Here is a 26141-nt window from a genome sequence, read left to right as displayed (position 1 = left end):
GAGTTCAGTTTTGAATTACGCAGTATACAGAGGGGGGGGAACTCCTTCACTAGGACGTCTAAATACGTCACGCCCGGTGGACGTTAATTTTGTTTTTATTTTTTTTTATTTATGCATCAAAAAAAGTGAAAACATCGAATTAAAAAAAAATAATATTTACAAACAATTATAAAGATTACGAAAAATATAAAAAAGGTTATAATTACACAACAATAAATAAAAGCACACCGATAAAAGAGAAACATTGAGTTTAAAAAATTAAAATATGTAAAAATTAAAAACTCAATTTCCGTGTGATATGTTCGGAAATATACGTCCTGCTCGTTCCAGGGCGTAACATATATTTCAAGGACGTATTTATACGTCCTACCCGTACCCGATACTGTTTACGTTTGACGTATTTATACGTCCCGCCTGGTTAACAGGTTAAAAAATAAAATTTCAACTTACAGTTCCATTACAATAGTATCATTCAAGGGTGCAGGGGCGTTCCTAAATATAGCGAGCGCCCGGGGAAGCGCCACGTGTTGTGTGGAGGCCAGAAGTCTATACTCTCTCAGTGCCGTTGCGCTGGTGGTGGATTTCAGCAATACTTGCTTCAGGGCGACCCGCTGCCCCGTGCCAAGGTCTCTGGCCACACGCACGATGGAGGTCCGGCCTCGCCCTAATTCCTCTAGCTCCTCGTATCTGCAATTTTTAATAAGTTAATAATAAAGTTGTTCAGGTAGACATCTAATGAGGTCCACAAAGGTTCTAATTTCATATGTCCTAGCCAAAGGTAACTTGTCAGAAGGCTCGGTCACTCAACCGACGTCAGCCAAACCTGATTTTCAATTCCTTTCGTTATGTTTACTTCAAATTGGATAGAAAAAAATCAGCTGTTCCGTAGCCGTCTTTAATTGCTCCCCGTGTCGAGGAATCTTTTGTTGGTTGTACATTTCATTAGGAGAAAAATGATGTTAGAATCAAGAAATGATAGGAGTTCTTACCGTCTTAAAAACTGTTGCCGCTCCCAAAGACAGGTGTCACCTGGCACCGAATTCGGGGTGCCAGGAGTACTGGGCTGGGATTTTGGTTCTGATGCAATTGACATCCCATTCTCATTACTACCCACTCGCAGCTCACAGGAACTCTGTACAGACCCAAGATCGTTTGAGATAGAACAAGTGTATGTGCCAGCATCAGACGTACTGCATTCACTGATGATGAGACGAACAACGCCATCTTTTGATAAACTTATTGCATGTTTTCCTGCGTGTCTGAGAACTCTTGAGTCAGGTGAGGTTTTCCTCCAAAGGGCACTAGTGTGTCGTATTCCTCTTCTAAGTGTACATTGCAGAACTGCGGTACCACCAATAGGAACAGAGCAGCCACTGAGCCTCTCGTTTAGTTCAGGAGCGCATACTTCGTTGATGACTCCGTCTCCTGGGGTTGCGTCTGTCATTTTTTTGACGGTAAAACTCGGCTTACGAAATCGAAACCCCCATGGGCGCCGGGAGGCTCCAGAACCATGTTCTGCTGCATCGCATTGCTGTAGAAAATAATGTGAAATCATTCAATTCTGTCATTTTGCACAATTTCAATATGTGTGAAATAATTAATTGATAAAATATATTCTAATCTTGGAATCCAAAGTGTTTAAAATGATCAATGGCCATTTTTGGTGCATTTTAAATGCTAAAAATATTTATAATCCTATTAGGACACAGGAGATAAGATATCATTGCCATAAACTATGATTGAAGCACTGTGGGTTTGCTTTTTTCAATAACCTAACTATGATGACTCCGAGGTACTTAACGGTGTCTGAGGGTTTTAGCTCCTTTCCATAGAACGATGGATTGCTAATAACCTGACTAACTCATAGATCTATTGAAAATGACTCACTGATAGTTGAGTAAATTCATTTCAAAATCAGTATTTTCTTTATGTAAAATTTAAATCCAAGAAAACATCTGCTAAAATTGAACAAATGACCATAAGGGTTATAAGATAAAAATCATTTTTATTAAATTAATTCATAATAATTAATATAATAATCATAATAATTAATTCATATGATTGATTTAAAATAAAATATTTTATTTTAAAATAATAATTTCGGTTGTGACTCTGTCTATCTGTCTGCAACTCCAGTTCAATGAATTCTAGAACTCGGATTTGCTTCGAAATTACGTGTCATTTCCAAAACTGGAAATGTTTGTTTGAACATATCAGACAAGCAATAAAATACCTACTTATAACATAAAATTTTAACAGAAAATCATTTTAATTAACTTTTTCAATTGTGCTAGTTTACAATAATTTTGAATGCAATATTCGAAGAACATCAATATCTTTAAATTTCTCTTCACTATAATTTGTTATTTTGTTGTTTATGATGGTATTAGACCACCAATCGGCAAACTATTTTAAGTCAGGTTTGGCACAAGCCTTAACTAAAATATGTATACTGTAGCAACAATTTTCACATGATTACATATTACATTACTCTTACATTTAATGATTACATTATTGATAAAATTTATTTATTGTTGTTAATTTACCTTTGTTTGTTTAAAAGGAGTAAGTATCTCAAAAGTAATAAGTTCCATGCTTACCATAATCAGAAGCAATTTTAACACCAACAACCAAGATTTATTTGCATTGTGTGTATCACAAGATGTAAAATGATTAGTATGTATATACATTACATTCATATTTAAAATGTTTCAAAGTATTAGTTTTTTTACGTTGAATAAATTACTTACGAAGCTGAACTGGAATGCGAAGAAACCACACCCAAGCCATAAGCAGTTGTGAATACATCATTTCATGCATTATTAAGTTTTTATATTAAATTAGGGAGGAAAATTATTATTTTGCGCTTATTTAACGATTTCAAAATAAACAGTTTAATATAGTCTTTGTATTATTATATTATATTATTTGGAATAGAAGGATTTCTTTACGTTTAGTTAGCCTATACATATTTCTTAAATTATTACTATTTTTACCACAATAGACCTTAGAAATTTCAGTGGAAAATGCACCCACTTGTATTACAAGTTTCCGGACACCGTGTCTACAGTGAAACTCTATTATAAAAATTTTCAAGGGACAGGAAATAACTTCTTATGTGGGAAAACCTTATACAAGTGGAATAAATTGGTCCATTTGTAAATTTCTGTCTTCAAGGGACTGAAAACACAGAACTTCTAAGCATGAAAACTTCTAATGTGGAAACCTTGTAAGTGGGTTTCACTGTAGATATAGTGTAGGTTTCTACTCGAAAATGAACACTCATATCAAAAAAAGTTATATGTACCACAAAATTGACTCCAAATGTGATGTAGATTTACAATTTTCCTGCTTGCCCTTCAAGTTCCCGGACACCATGTATTATGTTTATAATTTTTAAATTTTCCAAATAAATAAAATAAGTACATAACTTATTTGCTTTCTCAATGATAGAAGCATTTTTTTCCTTTATCCAGAAATATGTGTTATTGGATTTCAACTGAATTTTTGGATATAACCAAAGATGGATGGAAATAGAATTTTTTATTTATTTATTGGATGATTTTTATAGCGCCGCTTTTGTGAAATATCACCTCAGGGGCGCTGTGGCATAATTATTTATGATAACACGTACTCCTCTTTGAGGAAAAGTCACTAACTTCAGAAGCACAATGTTGAGGTATGATTGTAAGGTTTTCATGTATAATATGTATACATTTTAAGGTTTTACCTACCTGCATAAATGTACTTCTAAAGAATACATTTAAAAATTTATCTCAGAGTTTGTATCGAGGTCGGTGACTTTTACCTGATGGGGTACGATTGAGGGGTTAGTTTGGTTTGTTTGTTTGTTAGCATGCTCTGTTATTCAATGTATAATTTAACAGGGAAACAATTTATTGATAGATACATTACATTGATGTATTATTATGACTGTTAGCAGGATGCATAATATTTAATAGGAAAGAACAAATCCACCGAGGTTAGGCCCGCCGATGCATGCGCTTTATTTGCACAAACTTACCAAGACCTCGCTATTGGTTTCAGACCATCGCCGCTGGGTGGAGTTGTCATTGGTTGAGTTGTCATGGAGGGTTTTATTGGCAGACGTGGGTGAGGTGGGGGAGGGAATAGCAATAGTGTTGGCCTTGGTGTGCGGCCGCGTGGCGCGGTGGCCGACCTCACTCTCCATCGAAGGCCTATTCTCCCACAGGTCCTCATTCCATCTGCTTAGACAATAATTTAAATGAAAAACACAAAACATAAAAAACAAAAACAACAAAATCATAAAAAAGGAAGAGGTTCGAAATTCAAACAACATTTTTATTTATTCACTTTATTTCAATTTAAGTAACATCATATTTTATTAACACTTTCAAATATCCCTTCATGCAAATGCTTACTTTCCTTAATATGTACATGCATGTTATCATACATCATACTGCCTTCCAAAAATAAATTAACTTAAACATAAATTAATGGTAATAGTAAAACTCTACGGCTGTTTGTATACTGACAGCGATGTTGTTGAAATAAGACTAAAGAGTATTATTGAACACAAATTATTTAACACAAGTATTAACAATCATCAAAAAATCAACTCATTCCCCATTGTGAAATGAACTGCCAATGTTGAAGCCAATTTAAATTATCCGTACACTTAATTAGCATTACATACATAATGAGACATGGATCGGATTACATCATAACCTTTCAATATTTCTGCCAAAATCAAAATTCAATTTTCATACTTTGAGAAACATCCCAGCGGTGTGTGTTATTCAAACAGTCCAATTAGTAGATGTCAATTTCATTGTTTCCTAAATGTTGACAAGAGCAGTATGGAAATTAATTTCACTAAAAAGCACCACAAGTGAGTAAAGATGGAGAATTTATATACAGAACTGTTTAACCCTAACATGCACATGTTAATACATACATAATGTTAAACTAAACACAAATAATGATTCAATTCAAAAATGTGCATTTAATAACCTTTCAACTATGTAGAAGTAATGAGTAGGTACAATATAATATTAAAAATGACTTTTCTTTTGCAAGTTCAAAGCAAATTAAAATAGGCTAGTGGCATAAAAAAAGTGTTTTGGCATAAACCTTATACATACAAATACTTATAGGTATAAATACCTTGTCATTGGTCATTTACTAATATAGTATATTTATAGTTAAAAAATGATTCTATACAAAAGAGTGAAGTAAATTTATTAACAATAGAAAAAGCACAAATTAGAAATCATAATACAAATGATCTTAATAATATTTATAAGTAAATAAATATGCACCAATACTGAAGTTATCAAAAAATGTATTAGAAACCCATAGTAAATAAATCTGTTTTTACTTTACTTGATCAAATATGTAAAATAAGAGCAGAACTTTGTTCATTCAATAAAAAGAGAGCTTAAACATGAAAAGTTAATGAAGCCATCACCAATATGTAAATGTACAGAACTTGATAAAAATTATAGATGTACATACCTATTTAAAAAAAACTAAATACATATATTATGTCCATAAACTTTCACCCAATATATTATCGTAATATATATATAAAATAAAAAATATATAGAAGATTTAATTTCAAAAGCCCTGTTTTGTAAATAAATAATATTTTTAAATAATGAAAGTGGAGAGCAAAAATCAATTATTGTATTACTGCTATTTCATAAAAAACTAAAGTATTTCTGCATTTCATAAAAAAACAAACAGTTTTTGGTACGAAATGAAGTAATCTAAATAGATAAATGCATGAATACATATTCACATCAATCTCATATTAAATTTCTTTCCTTGTTTTGTGTGTTATCAGAAAATATTGTTTATGTTTGCTGCCTTTAAATGTAGATAGAAATAAAAAGACATAGTTTAATAATAATTAAATGAAACATGTTGATATTTGAAATTATGAAGTTTATTAACAAATTAATGTTTAGAATAAAATATCAATTCTTCATTAGCTCAGTCCTATCGAATCGTCAATTATTATTCCATTTTGGTTAAACTAACACAGTTACTGGCTACTGACTTATTAATTATAGAGTATAATACATCAAATGACTGGAATTTACTGGACAACAAATGCTAAGTTGAAATTGTTTCCACTGTGCATGGATTATAGTTAACACAGAAAGCAATGTGCAATTCTAATTTCCTGTAAGCCTATTTTGCAGGATGAATCTATTTATTTAATGCACAACTATTATTTGACAATGACTTTAGTTTAAAACGTTAACGTCTATGGAATGGATGGTGACCGAAGAGTTAGGCAGAGGAATTGATGGGGTACATTTATAATCTAATTTTACACATACATATAGTATACACAGAGTTAATTATAATTATACATGCAGTTCTTTTAATAACTTATTATTGAACCAAGAGTTAAACATTCATATTGTCATAGAGAAAATAAAATAAATAATTTAGAAGGGGCACGAGCCTAACTTAGAGATCGCTTGTTAAGAGTTGTAGGAAAATGAAAGTATTAATTTTAGTACACAGGACTTGAAAATATGAAATAAGGAAGGTACTTTACAGTTTATAAAAGTTTTGGTGGTCCACGATACTGAAGAAGATAAAAATTTTGTTAGAAGAAGACTTCGTCATTAGCGTTTTTCCAGAAACTGCTAATGACTAATGTTAGACATAAAAAAATACATTTTAAATTTACAATAATTATTAATGGTTAATTCTACATTCAGTTCAACTTATTCAGTCACTTCGCTTCTCATTTCTCCACGAGTGGGAACAAGTTGCCATTCAAATATTCTCATCAAATAGTCAAGTAAACACTGATAAATTAGTGATGCATGGTTTGTTTGTTGGAAATGATATTGGGTTGACGGACTCACACAGAGGCATCGCGAGTGAGCTCCTTCTGATAAGCAATGGGGCTCTGGATGGCCTTCAGGAAGTCCTTCTGCGTCTGCAGGATGGAGGTGATCATCTTCACCCACTTCTTGCTCGTCTCCTGGTCGGCCTTGATCTTGATGCCGGTGGGTGCCCCGCGAGGATCCGTGGAGCGCAGCGTGAACCCAAAGTCCTCTTCGATGAAGCTCATTTTATTGACCTGTCACCAAACAAGACAAACCAAACTTGAGCCTCCTGAATAGCGCTGACAACAAACTTAACAGCGGAAACTATCAATTTAATCTCATGTGAACTTTACGCTTTTCAGATATATTATCCTGTAACCTAACATCCTGCAATATCACATTCTAAATTATAAACCTTTTTTCTTCTAGAAAGTTAATAATTCAATTAATAGAGTAAGCTCTCACTCGTTGTAAGAGTTTATTTTTAGAAGAGATATCGGCGAGGTTATAACTAATATTAAAAGAAAACGCAAAGACCCAAAAAGAGTAGGACTAACTGAAATTAAACCATAAAAATATACAGGACCTTTCTAATATTAAAATAAAATAGCACAACATTAAAAATATGTTCATAATACAGACGCAGAAATGTGAAATCAAGTAAATCGCCACTTAAATTGTATTCAATGCAAGTATAAAAATGTGTTTACGCTCAGATGTAATTGAAGGAATGAAATAATATATTTACCTGAATGTGGGTCTTGTAGTTGTAGGACGGGGAAGTAAACTGGGTCTTTTTTCCGAATGCCTCGGAGAAAATGATGCTCTGCTCGAACATGAAGACCTGGAGGTCCTTGGCCTTGCCAGACATAGTCTCGGGCAGAGAGACATCCACGCACAGCAGCGGGCCGTGCATCAACAGCTTTCCTTGAGCAGTAATCTTCCCCTGAAAATGAAAACAAAAAACGCTATTATGACATGATCATAATAATAATCATAATCATGATCATACCTGACAAATTTTGCAATATCTGTTTGTATTGTTAAATTAAAGTTTCTCTATGAATCATTACTTAATAAATTTAAAAACCTAAATTTAACTTTGCAAATAAAAACCAGATTCTAATAATTCCTAAAACAGTAATAAGACAAGTAAGTAAGGCTGATTTTGAGGCATAAATATTCAGTCACGTTCTACATAGATGAAGTAATGGGAAAGGAAAATATCAAAAGAATCAAGGAACAGTTAATGTACCTACATAACAAACATGAGGTTAACCTTTCCACACCTGAGGGGGTAAAACACAACCCCCGAAGAGAGAGTTGTTTTATACATCACACACTCTATAAATTAGACTACTTAAAAAATACTCAGTGGGGGGGGAAAATCGTTTTTTTTTTAAATTCCTCACCACAAACATGACTTGAGTGCGGTCGTTACAAATGCATTTTATATTGAAAGGGCTACAATAATATGTATTTGAGTTACACTCGATTTCATTATATTTCTTTAACCGTTTTGCAATTCTTAATGAGCAAATACTCGAAAGGGCAAAAGGAATTTAAAGAGATGCAATTGTCCCCCGATATATGGTTGACCCTAGTGACCCTACTTCGGGTGAAATATGATTTAAGATTTTCACGGCCAAAAGTATTTTTGTTATTTGTTTTTGGGGTATTATGCCGTGTTGCGCTAACTCCTTCTTTAGCCAACGTTTCGGACAGCATTGCAGTGTCCATCATCAGGGCAGATGTGTTATTTGAGGTTGTGTTAAAATGTGAGCTTATGTATGAGGTTGTGATACCGTGTTGCCAGCTCCAACCCTCTGAGCTAACATTAATGTATCATTTTTTTTTTTTTTTTTTTAATTAAAGTGGTTTTCTTCGTTTAGCTCTGGTGTATCCGTCAATTACCGGATACCAAGAACTATTAAGCTTAGCTCCATCGTCTCTATTAATGTTTACGGGATTTTTATGAATTTCAATGGCCTCCGTAATCAGCCGTGCTCTATAAGTTTTCGGTCTCCCCAGGATTTCAGGAACAAATCCAAAGTAATGCCCGGTGTCAATCAAATGCTCGGCAATTGCCGATTTGTCAGGGTGGCCGAGTTTACAAGCTCTGAAGTGTTCTGAAATCCTTTTGGAGATAGTCCGCTCTGTCTGGCCTACATAGACCTTGTCACATCCGGAACAGCTGAGTTTATACACTCCATCTGTTTCCAGAGGAAACTTAGTCTTTGCAGACCTCAGTAAGTCCTGTATCTTTGTTGTTGTTCCGAAGACAGTCTTGATATTTTCCTTTCTCAATAGCCTGGCAATTTTGTCTGTCACATTGTGCACATAAGGCAGGAAGGCACAGCCTTTCGACTCTTGTTCAATTCTGTCTTCGTTTGGTGCAGATTTGGCTCTTGTGATTTGCCTTGTCTGACTTGCTGGGTAGCCGTTACGCTCCAGTGCATCGGTCAGCTTCGTAAGTTCTGCTCCAATTTTATGTTCTTCACATATTCTGGTCGCTCGGGTCACCAATGTATGGATAAGTCCTCTCTTCTGCGCTGGGTGGTGGTGCGAATCAGCGTGTAATTACCGATTCGTATGGGTTGGTTTCCTATATACAGTATGCCCTAGGCTACCATCGTGTTTCCGCATCACCTCCACATCTAGAAAGGGCAGGATTTTATCTTCGTTTTCCAGTTCCATTGTGAATTTAATTTTAACGAAGAAAACCACTTTAATTAAAAAAAAAAAAATAAAAAAAAATGATACATTAATGTTAGCTCAGAGGGTTGGAGCTGGCAACACGGTATCACAACCTCATACATAAGCTCACATTTTAACACAACCTCAAATAACACATCTGCCCTGATGATGGACACTGCAATGCTGTCCGAAACGTTGGCTAAAGAAGGAGTTAGCGCAACACAGCATAATACCCCAAAAACAAATAACCAAAACTACTTCGGGTGGTTCATGATTTTTACCTTCAAGTATGTAAAGGTTAAAATAAAATAATCTTATGACTTTGAATAAACTTATTAAAGTTTAAACCTCACGTAATATTTAACCTCTTGTTCACCAATGTATATACTGTTAACAAAATGTACAAACATAATATGTAAACAAATTATCTGGTAAGACGGTACAATTGACAAAAACATTGTTTTGCTAAACATAAGCAAGTTATTACGAAAATAGAAACAGATGGCGCACAGCAACACTTTAGCACCGGTGATCAAGAAATTATTCATGAAAATAATAAAACATCCTCAGTGAAAATATGAAGTGAAAGTAAAATACACCTTATTTTATATTCATATTTTAATTGATAGTTGTTAATACATACTATGATCAATTATAAAATAAAATAACACTGCGAATTAAAAGTTAGAATTGCACTTACATCGAAACCCTGCAGCCTGCCAACGTCCATCATGTCATTGGCCGCCTTGGGCACGCGGGCGGTGATGTCCGCAGCCTGGCGCAGTGCATGCAACGCGGCAATGTGTAAGTTGGCACGCTCAGAGTGGCGGAACACATCATACACCAGCAGATGATACTTTTGGATGCGCTGTACCGGCTTGATGAGCAAGTCACACAGCTGGAAATGACATAATAGATCATGATTACTTCATTCACAAACGTATATAATACGTGTATAACTTAATTAGAAACCATCATGAAACTTTTCCAGGATAAACAAATCTCAACACACACTCCTTGTTTCATCAACAGCTTCTCATTCTTAGGGATTGTCCGTTGAATTGTGAAAGCAATGTGCAGTTTGTGTTAGCAATATGAAATAACATTCTTACTCAGCTTTAATACTGACTCTTGATCACAATCATGCTTCAATTTGAATGTGAATTTAAATCATACTTTCTGTACAGAAAAAAAGAATACGCTTTAACCCATGGTTTGCGCCTAAGTCAATCTGATTTGTTAAAATTTGCTCCATTGTGTGTGCGTACTTGTATTCGAGTCCTATGTAAATACTTTTGGAATTCATTGATTGATTGGAACAGGAATTTCATTTATACAAATTGAGCATTTTTACTAGGCAATGTATTTCAAATTGCTGAAATAATACTTAAGTAGAAAGTATTACGTTTTTTTATTTATGCAATCGTTAAATTGTGTCTGACCACTGAGGAATACAATTTATTTACTATTATTTGTAATATTTAAGTAAATTGTACAAATGTCCTTAAAATTTTAGTTTTCATCAATTCTCCATTATGTATTTCCATACAATTTTATTGATTTTGTGCATATAACTTGTGGTCAATAAGCTATTAATATATATTCATATTTTTATATACAATTGGTTTAAAAATATTTATAAATCCTATTTCTATCCATACTACGACATTAGTAACAGGGGAAATGATCAACTGGCTAATACAGCAGATATTTTTCAGACGGCTACTCACGCAAACCACGGATTAAATCCTACAGATGATGAAATTCTATCTGTCATAGCTGAATGAAATATGTCGAAAGGAATCGATAAACATTGTAGTAAAAAGTTTTTTTTAAATAATGACAATTTACCTGTAGCTTATGCCCCATCTTCTGACGCAGTTCTTCGAAGTATGTGTCGATATACTCGCTCACGATGTATTCAGAGACCGGTTTGTTTTGGCAGTAGACAATGTACATGTGTAGCTTGCGTTCGCTGCGGCGGAATAGTGGTCCGAGAGCTTCGGGGCTGTTCTGGCAGTGTTGAAGCTCAGCCAGCAGAACGCTGAAGCAAGAAAATACTGACGTGACGCACAAGTCTAACACAAATTCATACCATCTGTTCAGGAGGAATATCAGCAAAACAAAAGCAAGTTATTCATAATAATTACATTGTTATTAATAGTGCTACAAATAGCAACGCCGCGATATTTTGATGTAGTTCTGAAAGAAAAAAACTAACCATCTTCAACACATATAATATGTTCCTACCGTTGAGAGTTCTGTTGTACTCTCTCTTACTGTTACATTATTTGTTTATGAGAAAGAGGGAGAGGCTACTCGTATGGCATTTTGGCACTGTGATTGTTATTTTGATTAGACTAAAACACAAAAATATGAAAAATATTTTTTTTTTCACATAACTAAATTATATTATGGGTAGAATTAATTAATCGTTATATAAAAATGATTAAAACCAAAATAAACACTGGGTGACAGGTCGGCGGGTTCTGACAGAACTTAAGCCGCTCCATCATGGGACGGTCGACAGCGTGCATTATGAATGCTAGCAATATTGCGCGATGTAAACTGCTCATTACTGAGGATTACAAATTATTTCAAAAGAATTCATAATTTTTGTTTATTTCTCGCTAATTCTTTATTTTGGGATTTGTTGATTTTATACCAACCCATATCGGAATAGCCTCACTGTTAACTGACAAAACCGAGGAGTGAATGATGTCACGTGTACCTCATCGAATTAAGATCTTTTTGGCGGACTTTGAATGTTAAAATTTTGAAAATTACTTTAACCTTTTCACCGCGAAATGTACCGAAAATTACACTCCTACACGGTACTCACTTTGAAAATCAAAACCTACCACTTTAAACAGCTATAAATCTCTTATTTCTTGACAGATTTATGATTTGCTTATCTTAAAAGCTTTATTAATGGTCTTGAAGTTTGTTGAAACACATAAATAAACAATAAACCACAGGATACAGATATAATATTGCATCACAAAAAATCAACAAGAACTGTCGCCATCGCATGCACACTGCTATATTGTTTATAGTAATTACTTACCCAGTCTGATGGGATTTGGACCACTGCGCCGATATCATCAAAACACAATTATTTTTAATATTATATCTACTAACAAATAAAGTTTTAATAAAAAGTTAACACGAGGAGAAATATTTACAAATTTTGTTTTTCATGGTAGTTTCTAAAACATGGCCATACACACAATGTCACATCACACTCTGGGCATTTATACTGGGACATTTTCCTTTTTTTAGAAATGGCGCATACTCGGCAGGCTCGGTGTAGTTTTTGAGAATTATTTCCCTTTATTGGGTGGGGCATATGTTTTGCTAATGCCTTAGCAGTTAGTCTCAGAGGTAGATCGTGTGAAGAGCGAGAATGAGGCTCAGATCGGGAAGTTTCATGATATTTTTGCAACAATTGTCGTATTACGGCTAATTGGAAATCTGCTAAAATAATATTTTTATTTGTAATGTATTTAAAAGCTATGTGAGAGTTCAATAAATATAGATCAATAATATGGAAGGCCACTTTTTTATACCACTTAATTGTTTTTCGCAGGCAATTAATACTACTTAACATCAAGTCCACTTTGTCAACAGAACCCATACACTTATTATAGTCTAGAACGCACTTGGGTTTCATAATTGGTTGACGAGTTTTCCAATCAACTTTTCCCGTCATGTCCATGGAGTCGTCATGTAAGGTTGTTAGCATGTGAACTTCTCTTTTATCGCACCACTTTAAAGCCAACAGAGGTCCACGATGTTGTGCTTTCATTTCAGCCTTTTTAAGTTTATTAAATTTCGCCATGCCTTTTCGTGTCTTCCGCACCGTACCACATGCATTGGTTTTGTTCGCATGGAGAAAATCATATAGTTGAGGGCTACTGTACCAATTACCAATAAAAAGATTATGTCCTTTATTTAAATAATCTTGAAGTAGTGTCGTTACTACAGCCCCCGAAACCCCGAGATATTCAGAGTCAGTTATGTCAGTCCCTTCGCCACAATAAATAATGAAGTCTAATATAAAACCCGTCTTCATGTCACACAATACAAACATTTTAATTCCAAACCGGTGACGTTTGGATGGTATATATTGTTTGAAAATTAAACGCCCTTTGAAAACAATTATGCTCTCATCGATGCATAAATTTTCATAAGGTATCAAAGTTTTTTTGAACAATTTTCGGGTATGGTCAATTAGGATTTTAATTTTGTAAAGTCGGTCACCAGGAATTTGTGTGTCGGGGTTTGAGAAGTGTAACATTCGCAATATAATTTCGTAACGATCCCTAGACATGGTTTTTCCGAAAATTGTACTAGCGAGCAATGGGTCAGTGGACCAGTGTTCTTCGATAGTAAGATGTCGGTTTCTAGTCATTAACATTAACAGTGCAAAAAAAATGTACATTTCTTCGACAGATGTGTCAACCCATTTAATTGTCTGGATTTTTGGGAAGGTTCTTCTTTTGATATGGTGGCTATATAATATCGATTAGTTTCGATCACTATTTTTGTCACTATTTCTTTGTTCAAGAAGTATTCAAAAAAGTCAATTTCCGATGAATTACCAGAAAATAAAGTGGATGGATCAAAACCTGACACAAAATCATCAAATTCATGAACTATTGGAATAAATGGACCAGAGGTCCAAGAAGAAAAGCAGTCTGCATTTACGGTACAGTCTAAGTTAGGTGTACGAGAGTCATGATCTTGGCTTGTCCCGGGGGCGTTTATTTCACTGTCACTAACTTCTTCATTAATTGGTATATCTTGATCATCTTCACTTATTTCTAAATCAGAGTCAATGTCTAAAAAATGTTTCATAAATTTCGTCTTCCGTAAGATTGCGGTTTGCCATTTTTAAGGGAGTTCAATTTTGATATATAAAAGGTAAGCCCATAAATATAGACAGATGTATTACAATTTAGGTTGTCCACAAAATTTAGAAATAAAATCACAAAAGAAAGTCAATCAAAAAGTCTTGAGTAAAATAACTATTTTTAAAACACGTCACGTCACTTAAGTTCACAAACAAACTAATGTACCACAGAAAAATAAATTACTTAAAAAGATTCGCAAAATAGAAATCGGTCAATATTTTACATCGACGCATAAGTCCATCAAAGCAGACTGGATCACCTTAGAAATACTATGGATGACACAACGGTTCAGCGGCGCGACATTCAAATGACTGAATGAAGATTTAACGAATCATCGCCTTCACAATGTTTTATGTAAACAATTTATTATATTTTAACCAGCAAACGTGAGATGTCAGTAAGATAAAGGATTGAACTATTTTTTGGTTCAGTTATCTGCTAAATTCGTCGCATATTTACGTAGTATACAGCCGCCAAAGTAAAACGCATCATATGATGCGCGTAGAGGTGGGGGCACGAATTATTTTCGCATGAATTGATGCGCGTAGCGGCGAAAATGTTAACTATGAAAACAATATATAAACAATAATAAATATATGGATATTTGACTTAGAAGATATGTTTATAAAACAAATTAAAAAAATTAACTCGAGTTCTATATTATGAGAATACCCCTAGGGCAAGTGATTTGTCCAACATAAGAATTTATCCATATTCTTGTTCCATTTAGGAAGATAAATCAACAGGAACTCTGCTGCATTGGATTAATTTTGCAAACTTTCAAAATCAGGCAGAGATCTACTTATAATACAGACTCCTGAAAACAGTAAAACCCGCATATAATGTTCCCACATAAGAGGTTTTCAAGTTTATGACATATTGTTTTATTGTTCTCTTGAAAAATCTTATTAGAGAATTTCACTATATGGAATAAAATTAATATTTCGCTCGCTTGCAGGTAAACCAGCAAAAATAATTTAGACATTCGCTTTCTTAGTAATAAAACATGAAAATTTTAACACAATAAATAAATTATTATAATTAGGCAATAATATCGGTATTAACTTAAAATAATTGAGATATATTTAAAATGATAAATGAATATTAATAATTGTTTTTAAGGCTCCATTATAAGCATTCAAAAAGAAGAAGAAGTTTACTGAAAGGGAGAAACGAAAGTAAGAATGAGAGGACTGCAAAAAATATGTAATTATAAAATCTCTTGACATTTGAGTTAAGTAGTATTTAAAGAAATACAGTGTTTTTATTCATATCTATAATGCTCCGTGTACACTTGCGAGCCAAAGCATGAGCCGAACCACAAGTCATAGGAAAGGAACGAATCAACGGCAGTTTGTAGTTGGTTCGTTCCTTTTCCATAATTCATGGTTCATGCAAGTGTATATGCAAGCATATTATTAAATAACAGAACCAGATGTGTTTCTTATAATTTTCAAAGCATACTTTGCGATTTTTTTCTACAAAGGGAATTGTATATAATTAGTTTTACAATTCGACATCTGAACAGAGATTATTTTTATTAGTACATATATGTCGCCAAAAATTCAGAATGCGGGAAACTCAGTCAAAATTCTGTTTAATTTTTACATTTAATAAATGTTAAAAATCAACAAAGAAAACAAATTTGCAATAAGCCCAGTTTACACGGGCAGATCTTCTTCTTCTTCTTCTTCTTCAATGGCGCTACAGCCCATTTCGAGCCTTGGCCTCCTTTAACATGAGCCTCCACCGCCCTCTGTCCTCGGCCGTCGTCTTCCAATCTGCAACATGGAGTAGTCCTCTGGCATCTTTCCTGACATCGTCCTCCCATCTCAGCCTAGGTCTGCCCGCCTTTCGTTTGCCTCCCGGGTGTCCTGTTAGAACCTTCTTTGGTACACGTGTGCTTGGCATTCGGTGCACATGTCCGGCCCATCTTAGTCTTTGGAGCCGTAAATGAGTAGAGAGTCTGGGAGCTTGGTAGATGTCATATAGCTCCTTATTGTGGCGGATTCTCCATGCCTCTCCCTCTCGCACCGCTCCTAAGATTCTTCGAAGTACCTTTCTTTCAAAGGTGTCCAGCCGTTCCGCAGAATTTGCTGTCAGTGTTCCCGCCTCACATCCATAGGCCAAGACCGTTCTAATAATTGTTTTATACAGGGTTAATTTGGTTTTCCTATGGACGTTTCGGGATTTGAACACTGGCAGCAACGCGAATTAAGTGTTGTTAGCGGCTGTGATGCGCTTTCTTACTTCTACTGGGTCTTCGTTGTCCTGCGTTATGATGGAGCCCAGGAAGGCAAACTCTTCGACCACTTCAAAGTTATAGGAGTTTTTAAAATTCACTTTATCTTTTATTCTGCGGTGTGGGGTTCTGGTTTGCATCATGATTTTAGTTTTGTTCTCATTGATTTGCAAGCCCACCTCTCTTGCTGCAGTCTCCAAAGGGTCAAACACCTCTCTTACAGCCTGTAAGGATCTTCCGACAATGTTAAGGTCGTCTGTATATCCAACTATTTGATTGCTTTTGTAGCAAATGTTTGAGTCGGTAGCAATCATTGTCTTCCTCACGACGTGCTCCAGAACAATATTGAAAAGAGTGGGAGCTAAGCCATCACCTTGTTTCAGCCCCTGGGAGACGTTAAAATCCTCCGTTGTTTCACCTCCTATCCTTACTCGACATCGTGAACCAACCATCGTTGCTTTTACAAGCTTGACTATTTTGGGCGGTATATCAAAATTTAGGAGTATTTACACGGTTTATACACAGTTTATACACGGGCAGATATACCACTAAAAATCTTGAAGGTATACATTGAAACCATCTATTGTAATTGAATCTTATTAAGTGTTCCTGGACATAAATATGGTACAAGTTTTAGTTTGACAGATTTTACAGAGATCCCAAAAAATGGGCTTAATTGACAAGGGGTTTAAATTATTGTTTTAGGCCGCTCGCTGACGGTCCAGTAAGGAATCGATATAATCGGGGTGTGCGGGGTCAGTAATTATTTGTAGCCAGTAAACTATTAGTATTGCAGATTTCTGTTTTAAGCATTTTGCTGATTTATTTTATGCCGGTTTCTTACTGGACCGTCAGGAAAAAAGGAAAAAATATATATTGTGAAAAATTGAGATTAAAAATATAAAAGGAAGAAAAGGTTGACTACATTATTATTATACATATATAAAATCAAAAGAACTTGGAATTATTACAAACAAATTTAGAAAAAGTGAATGACTATTTCAATAAATTGTTAAAAAAAATTGTTTTTAAATACTCAAACAAGTTAGAAAATGGAAAAGGGATAATGATGAATGATTATTGAACAGAATACTAACTCCCTGTGCCATTCGTAGATGGCCTCAATGTTGCCAAACACCATCTTGTCCTTCCCCTGGCGCAGCGGTTCCGGCATGACCACGGAACAGTTGGGGTCTCGCATGTGGTACATGTAGCCCTCGCAGACCATCTTCAGGTCCTCAACGTACTTCTCCTCTGTGTCCACCAGCTCCTTCATCACATACTCTCGCTTCCTCAGAGCGCTCTCGATGCTGTCAATGCCGTCTTCCTCAACCGGCCTGTTCTCGTCCGACTGAGACACAGGGATAGAAGAGCTCTCTCCGTTCTGCGAAATTCCCTGACTGCTCGTGTGCAGCTCCTGAAAAACAACCAGCGTTAATATAATGTGTTAATACAATCATACACCTGCTGGGGCCCTCTACTTATTGCGGATACAATCCAGCCAACAATTTCAAGATGCAGATCTGATGACACCTCCGTACATAAACCACTGAAAATAATAATATATACCTAATCATTCGATCAGACTCGAATCAATATTATTAGAGGTTTTAGTCAAGATTTGATGGAGAAATGTTCACACATAAGTGCTTGTATGTATGATATGATCAAGTGGATTATTTTGAGAAGGGAAAAAAGAAAAAAATAGATGAATTTTGTTTGTACAATCGATATGTAAAAAGTCTAAAATGTTGGTAAAAAAATCACCAACATTCGATAAATGAAGAAAAGTTCAGGCAGTAAAATGAAAGCTTGAAATAAAAAGCCTAGTAAAGTTTTAGCGATCACCTTGCGTAATACTTATGAAAATATATACAATTTGTTTCATTTCTTTTATAAAGTCGGCTATATTGTGTCTCTAGCCGTGTGGTTAAATCTAGTTCTTTGTGAAAATCTCAAGCTCCTGTGCGGTGAAGTTTAAAGGTCAGGAGTGGTTGTGGGTGGTTGTAGGTGGTGGTGAGTAGTGGTGGCTGATGGTGGGTTTGCCAAGGTTAGGTTAAGATTTTCACAAAAAGTCTACACTGGTGCTAGGCTCAGTAACTTAAGAACTGGTGAAAAAAAGGCATTGATAAAGTGAAATGTTAGAAAATCAAAAATACAAACTGAAATAAAAAGAAAACTATGTAGTTTGCATGCAAGGATTGATTGTTATAAAAATTTTGAAAAAGTTTAAAAGCAAAACATGACCACTGTAAAAGAAGTAACCACATCAATTTGTGGTTATTTGACATAAATTTCCAAGAGTATTCCAATTATGGAAAGATCAAAGTGAAGGTAAAGCATGCAGTATAACAAAGGGGTAAAGAAACTCCGGGTATAACATGAGAGGAATTAATTAAATAAACTTATGGTTGAAGATAATTTTATATCTTTATCAGCAAAACAGTTTCAAACATTTTTCTAGCAGATGTAGAAGCCTCGGACTATCCGATGAACTCTTTCCCAGTTACGGTCTGCATAAATAATTTAGATCTGAATTGTGCAGCAGACGTGGAAGTTTGAATGTGAATTTATATTCCTTCATCGATAACCTAAGGAGACAGAAATATTATAATATAATTATGCGTTGAACACACGCCTTGGTCCTACTGGTATGCTTATTAAAAGCTATAAACCGTTGTCAATCTACATTTCGACTACTTAATTATTTAAAGTATTGTTAAATCATTACCAGCACCAATACAATAATATATTGTGTGTAAAGCATGCAATATAAATAACGCAAATAGTGTTTTAGGAAGCCAATCAAAATATCAACCTAATAATAAAACATGTACACCATATAATTCCCATAGATATTTGACGAAGAAACAGATAATACATACGAGATATAATGAAACAATACCGGAGAATTATATGTAACACACGCTTTTCAGTATTTAGTATTATGGACTACAGAACACAAAGCAAGCTATAAACTATGAATCGAACCATTCTCTCTTTCACAATTTGTTCAATCTCTGCCAAGTCTGCCGATGAGTTGCCAGTGTCCATTGACTTGAGGGAGAGTGCGGAGGTCTGAAAGTCCGGCCAAGGTGTAAACAATAGTCCTCCGTTATTAATTGCTAAGCTTACATTAAGTTAAATACACCTACATGTGTTATTGGCGGTGTAATTATCCGCTCAGATTTTAATTTACAAATAACACAGACAACCAATGTAATGTTAATTCATTATCACCAATGCAACCCAATTAATAGTACCTACTTATATGTAGATCGTTCAATAATAAATGTTCCCATTTTTTGTGAGAATTAATATAAATTTTAAATGATGATGAATTTTAAATTTTTTAGTAGGAATATGTTCTACAATCCCATTCGATGAAGTCACCGTTTGATGAACGTCTAAGTAGAAAATGTAAGTAACTAGGAAAAAAAAATTGCAGAAAATTTGTACCCTTTTAGGTTGTGTAGTCATTACTGGAATATTTAAATTCGATGATACTGGAACGGGCTGCAGTAGTGGGGGATCCTTAAAATAAAATCATTTACAATTATTCAAAGATGCATCCAAAGCTCGTCCAGGTTTGACCATGAATCTGCATTAGTGGGAAACACAAATGGCCTAATTATAGTGAAAGCAAATATGACACATTGTACACACACACACATTGTCAGCCGTATTTTTTGGCTGAATAAACATTACTTGTACACATTTTTGCAAAATTGTTGTGTTGGCAAATAAATTGGTAAAAATATTAATCTTTTTTCTTCATATGAAGCGGTTACTTTGTGATGTGACATTATAATTTAAAATTAAACAATAACTTTGTAAACATCACTTATAGGTAAATACTTAATGTCGACCGGGTTTTGCTACAACCGTAGCTTCATCAGGACAGGTATTATACTGTCCTGATGAAGCTACGGTTGTAGCGAAACCCGGTCGACATTAAGTATTTACCTATAAGTGATGTTTACAAAGTTATTGTTTAATTTTAAATTAATCTTTTTGTTTATTTTGTCAAAATCTGTATTTGAGTCGAATCTGATGATTTAATGATTTATTGATTTATTGCCATATATTATTTTTAATAAATCTTTCTAAAATGCTGGAAACACTTTTATTACTTAAGTATTGAAAAAATAAATATGAGCAAGAAAAAGAAAGCTGAAAAAATTTTTCTGTACCACAGACCCAACACCAACATTTCGAAGTTACATTGTGTCATAAATGTCGCTCCTTATTTGAAAATGAATATATTTGAGGGTTTTTTTTTGTTTTTAAAATAAATGACTTGAAAGCCCAGTTCTGATGAAAATTTGTAAAATTAGTCAGGTAAGGAAATAATAATACAAAATGTTGAGAAGTCAAAAGAGACTAAATTAAACCTGAAAAGTCAATTGATTGAAAAGAAATTTGACAGGTCACTATCAGCTTTGCTGTATAAAGTGCCTCTCTATCGTTAAAAAAAGCTCTAAAAGCATTTCGAATTGAAGTGACAGCGAACTTAAAGTTCAGAATGTTACTCTCAAAAGAATTCAAGGTTTGGAATGTTAATTTCAAATATGGAACCACACACGACACACTTTGCGAAGAGGTGAAAAGGGGGTACCAACCTGGATCGGCTTCATCGGGGGTGGGAGTTCCACCGTCTCATCTTCTTGCTCCTCCTGAGCGGGTCCGGGAACGTATGTCACCTTCCCGAAGAGTTTGAAGATGGAGATTGCAGACTCCTCAAGATCTGACAAGACTTCTTCAGCTTCGGTCATGCTTGAGCGAGATGTATCAGCCTGCGGTAACTGTGGGGGAAAAACGAATGTTTACCTTAAGATTTCACTCTTTAAGACCTAATGTTAAATCAAATGAACTTTGAACAACTCATTCAAAATGATAACTTTTACCTAATATTCTGCGAGGTGAGGTTGATTGTACTAAACTAATTTAGGACGGGATGTAGCAGAGAATTTAAACAATTCATCAAATTCAATGTTAAAATTCAAGTTCTTTAAAGTTCTATTCAAGTTATGTTGTTATTTCATCATGGGCCGTTTGTTTCCCAATATTTGGATAATGACTAATCAATTCAACAAATTTAGAAGTTGATATTTAAGTTCTATGAAAGGCCCATTCAAGTTCCATTATTTTTTTACACTAACCCCCACACAGGGAGCCCTAAGGAAAAAGGGCTTATGTCATCTTTGTGGAGAGTCTTTTTCAAGGAAAGGAAGGAGAGGAAGCTCTGGGAAGGTAAAAGGGTGAAATAGGAATCTAGGGATCAGTGTACCCAGGAGTGACGGACTTATGAATATATCTATCCCACTGCAGCACAAGGCGATGGGTTGAGAGACCCGTTGGAGAGGTCACGAAGTCTCTCCAAAACTCTCCCGATCCGGCACGCCACGCAGCTGGTAGGCAGGTGCATCCTGAACACACCTCAACAGATGAACCCGGGCACCCCTGCTAAGTCACCAAACGTAGCGAACCACTTGGGGTGACCTACGCCAGAGGTGTTGGTTATCCAATAAATGGTTCCCGGGGCGACAAAAACCCAAACCCGCCTCCCAAATTGTTAAACAATTCTATGAACAACGTCTAATCGCCTAAAAATGTCTCAACTCTCTTGTGAAAAATATTAATCAATCTTAGAAAAATATATAAAACGTATTTAGCCAAACGGCTCTTCAACTCAATATACGTGCAGAGGTCTATCCAGACAATATAATATAATTGTAAATAGCAGTTTTGGGAACAGTTTATGTTTCTAATTTTATAAATCAAAACCAAATGTTCTTCCGAAATTTAAATGACAAAATTATTTGTGTACTTAAATACCTACCTACTTACAAACTATATATGTACCTTTTTTTATTCAATTTATCCAAAGATATGTCACTGTATCGATGACAATTCTTTTTAAAAATTTTCTTCATGGAGGTAGGTACCATAATATATAAAAAATGCGAATAATAAAGTCCAAATAAAAGTCAAAGATTTCACATTCGAAAAAAGAATCTTTACTGAAACATTAAAATGGCCACCATTTTGAAAGGAAACGAAACAAACATACAAATTTACAGACAAACGAAATGTAAAATGAATTATATAAAACAGGACTTCTTTTAGTATAGTAAAACAATAATCTTACAGTATGGTAAAATACAAAACTTTTGTACAAGGTAATAGAGTTTGCTAATTTTCGTGAAAAGGAATTGATTTTTAGAATATTTTAAAACTGTCCTCTAACTACTAAATATTATGCGAATTTATATGTCTAAAATAGATTTTTTTTTTAAAGTGAATACCTCACAAGAGTCCCAACTGCTCCCATCTGGAGCCAGTGAGACTATGGCATCCCCAATTGGGGGATGTTGTGAGGCTGAAGGTAAGTGGGGAAAGGAAAGAGGAAGGTGGGGAACTACCTGGCTATTCAGATCTAGTCACTAAACACGGCTAAAGCCATTTGGAGCAACGTTTCAATTCTGAATGGTGGTCTTACACCAGGGCGATACTGGTAGTATCTTCCACTCTGGAACGTGCCGCAAATATACTATATATTATTTTAATTAATTAATTGTGAAATAACACAAATTAATCAAATAAAATTTATTTGCGCACGCCGGGTTCGAACCCGCGACCTTCGGAATGGCAGTCCAATGCGTTACCACTGGACTATGCCGGCCGTCAAAATGATAATAAGGTATTGGATACAAATTCATTGTGTTTGCTTTTTCTCATCACCTTTTGTCAATTTCGCAAATAGATCGAAATAATCTCCTATTTGGGCTTATTTGGAGTATAGAAAAGGAAAAAAAAGCTTCAATTTGCCATAAGAATTTCCATAATCTAAAAAAATGTAGAATAGTAATTTTCTTAGAATACTGTTTTTCCCAAAATATTTGTGTGAACAAACATACAAAATGATTAATTAAATTAGCTAGAATTTTTATTCTTAATTTCAAGTAAACAAAACACGCATTTGTAAAAAGCAATTATTGTATTAATTTATAAAAGTGAAAAGCTGTCAATAATATTAATATTAGACGACGGTGCAAAAACTGCTGGCCTCAAAGTGGCGATGCAATGCAACTGATGCAAAATCATGTGTTTTTTATTTGAATATTTAATCGCCTAGTTTAGACCGCGATCGAGTAGAATATATATTGGTCTTTGCTTTAATCGAGCATTTTTTACGATTAAGAGTTGAAAAAAAAGTCATGCTTATAAAAAAATGATTTTAAGTCTAAAATCTCCCACTAACGAACCCCTTTTCGGATATATGTTTATTATTACCTATTCATTATTATTTTTATAAAGTAACGAAAGTAGAGGAAATTATTGTTAACTATTTATATTAATGAGAGTTTCTGTGTGTTTGTGGCGGACGGGTGGTCGGCGGCGTGGCGGACACCGGGCGGGCGGCGTGCAAATCTACAGTTTTATTTCGAGACTGAACATTTGACCTTTAAAACAAGAGAGAGGTCACTGTATACATGAAACTTAGAAAAACTGCATGAAGCATGGTCAACGCCAGGGTATTCAGCTAGTTTTTAATAAAACAAGTTTAATTATGATTAAAAAATCATTATACACAGATGAAGGATTTTTTTCAATAACTTCCATGAAGATGATTTTAAAATACTAGTCAGTAAATTTTCTAATGGATTCTTTAGCCATGATTTGATGTACCTAATGTAGTTATTTTTGTTTTAATTTATTTGATAGTGTAGGAGTTTGATAACTTTCATAGCTTATTTGTACTCCATATTATGAAGTCCAAAAATGTATCCTTCCGTAACCGGATGCAAAAGAACAGTGACAAAACAGAACAATAGGAATAGGTTGGGTTATATAGTTTACGACAGGTAATGTTAGGTTTGCGTGTTATTTTTCATAAATGTTCTGTTTTTTCAGGGTTCCGTTTTGTCATTGTTCCGTTATGTCACTGTTCTGTTTCCGTAACCTGATAAAATACATAACAGCGACAAAAAATAAGATAATAATAAAGGAATAGTTTGGGTTACATAGTTTAGGTTATGTTACGTTAGGTTTGCTTGTTATTTTTTGTTACTGTTCTATTTCGCAACTGTTATTTTTTGCCATGGAACCGTTTGCTTAGAAAAAAAAAAGTATTTATATATAATATTTACCTTGAAGCGCTTGTCGGAGGCGGTTTTCTTCAGCGGCGACGGGGTGGTCTTCTCGACCTTGCCCTGCGACAGCTTCCTCAGCGGGGGAGGGAGCCACTTGCGGCTAGAACAAGAGATAATACCAAATTAATACTCGAAACAAAGGGTTGCTTCATGCAGATTTGGCGTGGGTTGTCTCTAGTTCTACTAAATGCAACAAAAATAGCGCCATCTTGATTCAATTAGCAAAGCGATTATTTTATCCCCACCTCCTGTCTTGGGGTGGATGCTTCATACAGTAAACTCAACAGGCTATGTTAACCAATAAAACTGTCTCAAATATCATCCACTTCACTTTCCAATGTCCTTTCAAAATTGTAGATATTCAAATGTTTTTCAACAGTATGGCGGAATTAACACACTCTAATTTTGTGACACTCTTAATGGCAAACGATTCCCGCAAAAAGTAACTCATAAACTAACCATCACGCCGTTTTCCCGCAAGGATAGGAAGAGAGAATGGGCCGCCAAACAACTCGGTTTTGGCACACACTCCTTTCATTCATCGTCCTTTATGTGAATACCGCACAAGAGTCCCAATTGCTCCCAATTATCTAGAGAGAGTGAGACAATTGGGGTATGTTGTGAGACTGAAGGTGGTGTTCCCGGAGGGAAAGGAAATGGGGAAGAGAAAGGCGGAGAAGCATCTGGCTATTCAAATCTGGTCACAAAACACGCCTAAAGCAATTTCAAGCAACGTTTCAACTGAATGGTTACTCTCTTACACCAGGGCGTAATACATACTCTGCAAATATAACTCTTCTGTCTGTATACAAAATACAACAAAAAAATGCCAACCAATTTCGTGATAAACGTGTTGTGCACTATTGTGCCGAAACCAGTTCGTAAAATTTTAAAAAAGTTTTTAATTTACGGTAACCGTACAACTCAACAAGATGACAATTCAACACCTTTAAAAAGTGGTATAAAGTCATGAAACAAAAACAAGGTTAAATAGGTTATGTTTGTTTTGGTATATACCTACATCGAAGTGTTAGTTTTTTTTCATCTCTTTTAATGATTTTATATCACTTTTAAAGATGTGCTGAATTGTCGTTGTGTTGACTTATAACGGAACATTAATTTAAATATTGTTATACGTCAGAAAGCGATTTAAGTTTTAAAAAAAAGATGTTTTGATGCATTAGGTATCGTAGTTAAAATACAAGTAGCGTCAACATAATTTTGTCTCGTTCATTTTTCTATTGTTCACGGATTTAAAATAAAGAATTTAATTTTATCGGTACTTTGTGCATTA

The 26141-nt window shown here is 34.7% G+C and overlaps 1 protein-coding gene across 1 annotated transcript in view; it reads right to left on the bottom strand.

Annotated features, from left to right (window-relative positions):
• The window catches only part of trio (trio Rho guanine nucleotide exchange factor), a 684295-nt gene that overhangs the window by 5417 nt on the left and 652737 nt on the right, over nucleotides 1-26141 (bottom strand). The window contains exons 30-41 of the mRNA XM_089645879.1: nucleotides 24845-24947; nucleotides 21314-21496; nucleotides 20151-20225; nucleotides 19683-19769; nucleotides 17789-18108; nucleotides 11385-11577; nucleotides 10234-10431; nucleotides 7585-7782; nucleotides 6873-7090; nucleotides 4025-4226; nucleotides 990-1531; nucleotides 451-687 (exon numbers count right to left, since the gene is read on the bottom strand). Of these exons, the coding sequence (XP_089502005.1) occupies nucleotides 451-687; nucleotides 990-1531; nucleotides 4025-4226; nucleotides 6873-7090; nucleotides 7585-7782; nucleotides 10234-10431; nucleotides 11385-11577; nucleotides 17789-18108; nucleotides 19683-19769; nucleotides 20151-20225; nucleotides 21314-21496; nucleotides 24845-24947 (2556 nt within the window). The remainder of the gene's footprint in view (nucleotides 1-450; nucleotides 688-989; nucleotides 1532-4024; nucleotides 4227-6872; nucleotides 7091-7584; nucleotides 7783-10233; nucleotides 10432-11384; nucleotides 11578-17788; nucleotides 18109-19682; nucleotides 19770-20150; nucleotides 20226-21313; nucleotides 21497-24844; nucleotides 24948-26141) is intronic.

This window comes from Hesperophylax consimilis, chromosome 23 (genome assembly GCF_061612785.1).
Source record: "Hesperophylax consimilis isolate HC1 chromosome 23, BYU_Hcon_1.0, whole genome shotgun sequence".
Taxonomy (NCBI): domain Eukaryota; kingdom Metazoa; phylum Arthropoda; class Insecta; order Trichoptera; family Limnephilidae; genus Hesperophylax; species Hesperophylax consimilis.
Note: the sequence above shows the minus strand (reverse complement) of the source record. Positions and strands in the feature narration are given on the sequence as shown.